Source organism: Netta rufina, assembly GCF_964035555.1.
Source record: "Netta rufina genome assembly, chromosome: 3".
NCBI classification, from domain to species: Eukaryota; Metazoa; Chordata; class Aves; order Anseriformes; family Anatidae; genus Netta; species Netta rufina.
In genome coordinates this window covers 46,816,915-46,825,258 of record NC_140125.1, presented here as the reverse complement: position 1 = coordinate 46,825,258, position 8,344 = coordinate 46,816,915, and the positions used below count along the sequence as shown (strand labels likewise).

General features: G+C 44.9%; 1 protein-coding gene across 12 annotated transcripts in view; it reads left to right on the top strand.

Moving 5' to 3' along the window:
• Window positions 1–457: 457 nt before the first annotated feature.
• Window positions 458–8,344, top strand: part of AFDN (afadin, adherens junction formation factor) — a gene marked incomplete at its 3' end in the record, with an annotated part of 129,483 nt that continues 121,596 nt past the window's right edge. For all 12 annotated transcript variants that reach the window (XM_084284802.1, XM_084284794.1, XM_084284801.1 and 9 more), the window contains exon 1: window positions 458–830. In XM_084284802.1, coding sequence (XP_084140928.1) covers window positions 708–830 — 123 coding nt within the window. In that variant the 5' untranslated portion in view covers window positions 458–707. The remainder of the gene's footprint in view (window positions 831–8,344) is intronic.

The following is an 8,344-nucleotide window of genomic DNA, read 5'->3' as shown; positions in this document are numbered from 1 at the left end:
CAGGTTAGGAACAAAGCCGGACCCAAAGCCGGACCCCAAAGGCCGGACCCCGCGGCCAGCAGCCCCCCGCCGCCCCTCACCGCCCGCCCGCCCGTGAAGGGGGCGCCGGCCCCGTGCGCGCCGCCGCGTGGTGGCGGCCGGCGGGAGCGCGCGCGCGCGCTCACGGCGGGCAGGCGGGCGGCCGGGCGGGGGCGCGCACGGGACGGTGTGCGCGGGGAGGGGACGGGCCGGGAGGGGAGGGGAGGGGAGAGGAGGGCGATACCGGGGCGGGGAGAGGCGGCGGCGGCGCGGCTCGGGGCAGGCGGCAGGGGACGGGCGCTGCCGAGCCGGGAGACACCGCGGCGGCCGCCGCCGAGTCGGGGCATCCTTCCTCCTCCTCCTCCTCCCTCCTCTTCCTCCTCCCCTCCCCGCCCCCCCGCCCTTCCCCCTTTTTCTTTCTCTCCTTCCCCGCCGCGCGCCGGGGCCGATCGCTATCGGCAGCCGCGACCCGGGGCGTTTCCGCGGCGGCCGCCACCGAGGGCAGAGCCGCGCCCCTCCCTCCCTGCCCCCCTCCCCGGCCGGCACCGGGGGGACCCCCCTCTGCCCGCCCCCCCCCCGGGGCTCGGCGGAGAGGGCCCGGCCGCGGTCCCGGTCCCGGCTCCGGCTCCGGCTCGGCTCTGCTCGGCTCCCCGGCGGTGGTGGCGGCGGCAGCACCGGGCTCGGCGAGGATGTCGGGCGGCGGCGGCGGCGGCGGCGGCAGCCGGGAGGAGGAGCGGCGCAAACTCGCCGACATCATCAACCACTGGAACGCGAACCGGCTGGACCTGTTCGAGATCAGCGCCCCCACCGAGGTGAGCGACCCCACCGGCACCGCCGGCACCGGGGCACGGCGCGGCTCGGCCCGCACCCAGCTGCAGCACCGAGCCCGCAGCCGCCGCCCCCCGGTACGGGCAGGGCAGCCGCGGCCTTTGTGCTCGGTGCTGCCGCCGCTTTGTGCGGGCAGCCGGCCCCGGCGCTGCCCTGCCCTGCCCGGCCCCCGGGGGGGGGCTCCGGGCAGCCCCCGGCCCCGGCTGCAGGTCCCCGGTTCACGTGTGGCCGTACCGGAAAAACACAGCGGGACGCTGCTTCCCGGCCAGATGGGCGTTTCCAGGGGATCGGGCTGGCTGAGTTCACTTTTATTTAAAAATAAAATAAAATACAAAAGACAACAGGCCGTGCCCCGCAGCGCAGCCCCCCTCCGGCGTGGGGGCTCGTCACGCGTGTGCCCACGGCAGGAGGAGGAGGAGGAGGAGGAGGAAATTCACACTTGCTCCTGGCCTGGCCCTGATCCGGGTTGTTTATTAACACAAGTCTCCGGTGAACCGTGCAGGCTTGGCCTCGCAGCCTGCTCCCGCGCCCAGGCTGCTGGGCCAGCCCAGCCACGGAAAAGTCTTGGGTGCGACTCCACGTTGCTGTTTTTTTTTTTTTTTTTTATTGTTTTATTTTATTTTTTCCCCAGTCACAATAGCCTGAAAACGAGCGCCCTGGATGTTTGCGGTGCTTGTCGCACGCCGCTTCCTGAGCGCTGGCTGAGGGCGGTGTGGTGGTGCCTGCACCTTGCGCTGCTCACCCTGGTCGTGCTGCTCAGGTTTTACCCGTACTGCTGCTGGCTGCCAGTCGCTCGTTCCAAAAATTGGGCTGATAGCAGTACAAAGGAGCCTCCACGGTTGTGGTAGAGGAGGCAGCGTTGTTGTTCTGGAGCTGCAGGTTGGCGGCTGGCTGTCCACGGCCAGCTCGCTCTCTGGGTCTTGCATATGCCCACTCCCCGTGCCTTCCAACTCCAACCTCTTTTCTTCATCTTTGTGAGAAGTTGTACTTCTGTCCTTTTGTAATCGCTGGCTTAACAAACCTTACCGTGTTTCAGGTCAGCCTTGCGTGTTTGTCATACTGAACTGGATTTTGCACAAAAGCTCTCAGCCTCGTTGTAGTTACTATGCCAAGAAACATCGATTTTGGTTGCGCTAGCTCCACACTTGTGTGGTTTAAGCCTGTGAACCTGTGCAGGGGCATACTTACTGCTGTCAGCGATGACATTTATTTCAGTTGAACTACCGATAGTAAAAATTAAGTGCAGGGATATCTCTGAACATCTGAGCTTTTTAGAGCACTGCGTCTAACGACTTCTGATAAGACTGCAGGTGTCTACAGTAAAGTGACAGCGGGTAACAGTTTCGGAGTAAAGTATATTTTCCTTCCAGATAATTACGAGTACAAAAGCTCACACTTGTCTCACCATTACGCTGAGCTGATGCAAGTTTGGCAATATTTTCAACCCAGATGATGGTGTGATTGACTTGCGTGCTGTTTATCAGCTGAAATAAAAGCCCTTTTACTAGACTGCGTGAGAGGTGCCAGCCCTCTTGTTTTCCACGCTGTTTCTGGCTCAGTTTGGAAATAAGGCACACCATACTTACTGTGGAGGCTGCAGCAGGTGTAGCTAATGTAAAGACACAGTGGCTTGGATGTGGCTTTTGCTTGCGTGTACCTGATCCGGCTCCGGTTCTGTTGTTTTAAACTGTTCAGGCATGGCTTTGGCAGGCTGCGTTGAGGTGGCAGGGAGCACGTGCCAGCGCTGCGAGCTGTCACCCAGGAGCTCCTGGTTGTATATATCATGTTCTGAATATCGAGACCTGCTGCCTCACAGTCATTCTCCAGGCATCCCTTCAGTGTAAACACTCTGCTCTAAGTGACTTCTCCTTTGAGTTTCCTGCATACAGGCAGTAGGCATTTCCAGAGGAGCTAATCTCTTCCTTAACAGTAGGGTTTAAGGTAGCTTTTATTCCAAAAGGAAAAGTGAAATCTAACATAAAATGCTCCCAGCCCATCGGGTCCTTACCACTTCAAAGAAAAGCGTGAAATGTGACTTGGTTTTGGATGCCCAGAGTAGGGTTCTGAACCTAGTTTAAATGCGTGATTGTTTTTCAGGGAAATACTTCATGAAATGAATCAGTCTGAATTCCTGTTAATATTTCATTGTGTGGACCGGCCCTCAGGGATTAGGTATCCACTTCTCTGTTTGCCTCTCTTCAGAGTTAGGCGTGAGTCGTTTCTTAGAGCATACTGCCGGTGAGATAGTGGGAAACAAGAGCCTTGGGTAGGGTGCAGAGTTGAGTTGTATTACTAATTTTCTCCTAGCTTGTTATGTGATATGAATAGTTAAGTAAGTCATTCAGTGCTACTTTTCCTTAGTGGGGGAACTTCTGTTCAGTGGTCAAAATTAGGTATTTTTCTCTCTGTGAGAAGAAATGTGAGGAAGAAATGTGAGTCTTCTTGGGTTTCCTATCTTTACCTACTGATGCTTTCACTGAAGTCACGTGTCAGCTCATGCCTGAGAGCAAGATAAAATAGGTAAAAACCTAATAATGTTTAAATTAACACGTGTTGCTGCTCTGAGAAATCCGTGAATAGTTTTCATTCTGTTCATTCCAAAGACTTTTTAATTCAGAAATGAGTTGAGAGCAACTCTATGGCTTGAGGGGCTTGTAAATGAATAAAATAAAAGTTTTGTTTTTAAAGTTTTAGCAGCTAATAGTCGTTAAACTCTAGCCTTGTCTGGAGTGGTGCTAGGTACAGATCCTTGCTAAAGGGCTGTATAGTGCTGAGTAATTTGAACTTCATTAAAGTAAGCTTTGCTGTCCTTACTTTAAATGATGAGACAGCTACTCACTTAAAGTCTAACAAAGATACAGCAGGTTTTTGGGAAATGTGGGCTGAATCATGTTTTTGTAGATAACAATCCAATTGGAAATGAAACAGTATGTTAATTGTTTTCTTTAAATCTGCTTCCCTTTTCTGTTCCACTTTCCCCTTGCCTTTCTCTGCAGTATTACCAGATTTTTGGATGCTTTTAATATTTGGCCTGCTTTTTCCCCCTTCTTTTTTTTGGCCAAGAATGGAAACACAGTAAGAAATCTTCAGACCTTTTGCAATAGGAAGTAAATTAAGTCTTAGATCAAGACCAAAACCTCAGGTGATTATAGTAACCAAAGTTTTCAAATGGGAAAAACTTTGAACTAATGACTTGATAATAAGCGTATAATATTCAGGAGCTCGTAGATCAAAAAAAGTAGTGTATAAATTCATTGTTTTTTAAATGATGTTGCTTACTGGATTTAAGTGATTGATTATATGAAGTGTGTATGAAGGCTTTGGGTGAGAGTGAGGAAAACAAAAGCATTGGAGGCCAGTGCATTTATCACTCTCAGATACAATAAATGTAAATCTTCTGAAAGCATTTCAGATTTGTTGGTTTAAGATGCCATACGTCAAATAGGCATTTTAACTGTTGTTGATCTTAATGACAACATACAGTTTCATCTTTAATGTATGCTTTGGTAACTGCATAAGAGAAAAAGAGAAGCACTATTTTTTTCTGAACATCGCTTGTGGATTAGGAATGAGAGTAGTGTGTGGTGTTTTTTTTTTTTTTTTTTTGTTTTTTTTTTTTTTTTTTTTGGAAGGACGCTTTTTAGAATGGCTGGGGTTTTTGTCATAATTGCCTGAGGGCTCAGGGGTTGTTGTCAGAAGCATTGATTTGTTGTTGTTTCATTTTCTGGTGGAGAAAGCTTTTCTGAACTGATCTAATATACCTTTGTATTAACAAATGTAGTGAAGTCTAGTAAAAAAAAAAAACACTCGGAGAAGTAACAGGCTTTGTATTGAGAATAACTCATAATAGAGTATTTAACTTTTAAATGGCCACAGTTTAAAGCAAAACAAGCCACAAAACCCTAAATAAAGATTTCAGTGATTTTATTTCATTTTTGCTGGAAAACAACTTGTGTAGGCACAGCAGCAAGGTACTAGGAATAACTCTCCAGCTCCTCAGTGCGGGGGTGTTTCTTGGGTGTTATTTGGCGTTTGTTTCTTTGTTTTGTGTTTAATACTGACTTTCCCCATCTACTGGTACTGTATATGTATTTGGTCTAGTCGGTACATTTCAAATTTTTTTCACAGGCTTTAAATACAAATAAGTAATCTATTTAAGGAAGGTGTTTACACAGTGCAGCAGATAACAGGATATATTAAGGCTGATACAGTTTTCGTGTTTGTTCTTTGGATTCAGATCTGATTCTGGTTCACAGAGTGTTGCAAATAATTATCACAGGGGTGCCTGGTATATGCCCTAGGTTTGTAGTCTTTTCAGAATAGTTAATGCAAGCTGGTTGTTCAAATCCCATTAAAGCAATAAGAATTCGGAATCTTTTAAGTTTTAAAACCCCTGCAGATTCCTATCTGCATGGTTGCTCACCCATTTGCTTTTAAAAATCTGCCTCTGTGACTTTGAAAGAACTCGTGTTTTAGGATTGGGATTACCAGTGACTGCCTATCACATTGGGGGCGAGACTGGTAGTGGAAGTGCAACTCTGAAGCTAGGTAATCATCATATAAATGGGAAAGATGCTTGTGTTTTCTCCATGCTTCAGATCCCACAACTTCCAGTAGCTTTTAGTGGAACTCTGCAAACTATGGATACCGAGAAGCTGATGAACAGATCTGACAATGAGATCTACAATGCTATCTTTTTAAGTGTACCAAACCCATAATATGGAAAATAAACTGTCTTTGCTACAAATGTTTAAGGTAATATTTAGACAGTCTGGAAGGGTGTCCTGGAAATTTAAAGGGCTGATGCCCGCACAGTTTAGTGAGTAGAATATATTCTGATTACCACTAAACAGGCACAGTTAAAGAGGAGGTTAAAACACTGAAGCATTAGTTATAGGTTAGCAATTTCTAATTGCAGCTTACTGAGATTGTTGGCTTCTGCATTAAAATGTCTGAAGAAAACAAATCGTGGACAGAGGTCTTCTAATTTGCATTAAAAGGACTGCTTGGAGATCAGTTCTTCTTTAGCTGAGTAAAAGTGTATAGTCTGTCTTCACAAATGAGATATAATTGCTGCTATCTAGAGGGTGATAATAAGTTTGGACTAAGATCTTGACCACAATCTTCAGACAACAAACATAATGGAATGGAAATGGTTTTCTTATAGGAAGAAGCTTTCTGCTATGCTTTTAGTATTCCTTATGTAAGTTATTTCTTGACTTAGTAGCTAATTAGGTCCATACGATTCAGACATACTGGCTTTAAGAATTCCCTCCCGATGTGTGAATCTGTTGCCTGAGTAAAATGCCATTGACGAGCATTACTTTTCAACTGAGAGCCTATCCCTCTGGAAATGCCAGGAGTTTACTTAGTGTAAGTGTGCTTTTTCTGACAGAACTCACTCTCTCCCTTTCAGAAGGGTTAAAACAAGTGGAACGCACCTTAATGGTGTTTGTGGACAAACTTGCTTGATAGTTGACAAAACTTCACCGTTTTCCATAAGAAATATCCATCCAAATAGCATAAGGAGAACTAAAACTTAAATGAAAGGTGTTAAAATTTGACATGAGCTGATGTTTGTGATAAGGTTGTAGATCATGAGAAAGCACTCTGAATTTATCTTTGTGTCAATATTTGTTTGAAAAGCTGCTTTGTTATAAATGAAGCAAAATAGATTATGGCTATCCAAAATTCAGAGCATTCCATTAAAGAATAACTACAGGTTTTGGCCGATGTTTCTGTTGAAGATGGAGTTGAAAATCACAGTATGAATTAATAAGCTCAATGTTATGATAAATGTAAGTGAAGTCAAATTTAGCAGACGTTCCGGATAAGTCATGGAGTACTTGCTCTCTCTTTCAAAATGTAGAACTTCAAGCTAATGCAAGGCTCTTCTGAAGTACACTTGAGTAAAGCACTGCTTAGATAATTTGGGGGGTTTGGGAGATTTGGGGTTAGAAAAAAATATTTACATATAAAATACATTTCGAGCAATGCTTATTTCAGTGAGTAAAGATGTATGAGGTTTTAGTTTGTGAAAAAGACTTGAACCTGTTAATTTGTGCTTTTAAGACTGTTGCATTGATTTTGGCCATCTTTTCTTGGAGAATGATTTTTAACTTAAAATAGTTGCTACTAGCTGAATGCTGTAGCGTTTTAGGAGGATAGTTTTATAACTGAATATAAAATATCAACCTAGTGAATGATTTCAATAACTGTTAAATAATATATTCCAATAATGTTAATTGCTGCAGTAATGAAGATGAAGACAAGTGGGCAGCACATGTTGCATTATGCGTAGCTCATAGCAGAGTTAAGTATTGCTGTATAACCAACCAGCATGGAGTTTCTGCTGTATGGTTTTGTACAAGACTTGAAATGATTAAATAATGTTGAACACACGTTTCACTGCAAATTTCTTGAGGTTTGTGTAAGAATAGAGCACGATGTGTTTCTCTTGCTGAATGAAATGCAAGTTCATTAAAAGGGAGAGTACTCAAAGGCCAATGCTTTTCCCAAATTTTTTTTTTTCCTTTGCTCTATTTTCTTTCCATATGTTCATCTTCTCATCTTCTCCCATGTTCCTTTATCTCAAGGAGGGAAATGTAGCCTTTCCCAATTTGCATCAAGATGCTACTTTTATTATTTGCTAAACAGTTAAGAATATGGTAACTGAAGCTGAAATTTACAAGACCAACACAATTTTTTTGTGTTTTCATTAAGTTCAGTGGCCTTAGTAAATCAAGTGTTCAAATCTTTTCCAAGTTTTTGCTAGCGTGTTTTTTGTAGCCAAGCTGTATATCAGAGCTGGCTCTTTTATTGTCTTAGCCCCGTAGTTGTAAAGATAAAATTAAGATTGAAATATTCTTTCAATCAAGATAAACCAAACTAAGTGTTAGGTGGTTTTTCTGGTTATGTATGTGACTTAGCTCATAAATCATGTTGCCAGAGTTTAAACACTGCACATTTTTTTTCCCCCTAATCTTTAATTGTGGATAAAGCACTGCTTTTATGTGATTGTACCTATCCAGAAATTTGGTTATCCAAGATGAAGACAGGAGGCAACTGAGATATGAAATTGATGAAATTATTGACGAAAAATAGTTCAGGTCTAGCAGTAAGACTCTGTCTTTGTGAACCATATCATGCCTTGTGAACTTCTGCATAGTGAGCAAGTTTGTATGTTCATAGCAACTTTTTGCAGTGGGAAGGTAAGTTTTCCATGTGGTTAGTTGACCTCGATCATCTAATTGCACGGCCTTTCATGGCTGTCTGGTTTGGTTTTCTTGTAAGACTGAAGGATCAGATATGACGTGAAGTCCACACGTCATCCTTGTCTTTTTCTCTGTCAGATTGCTGACGCATAGGTGACTTCTACTCTTTCTCTGTTAGGGGTGTGTAACTTGGTAAAAACATTTTGTGTAGTACTTAGGGATTATGGCCATCTACCTCTGTTACAGGTTTTAGTCTTAAGGTGTTCAGCTGTGAAACGCTTGGT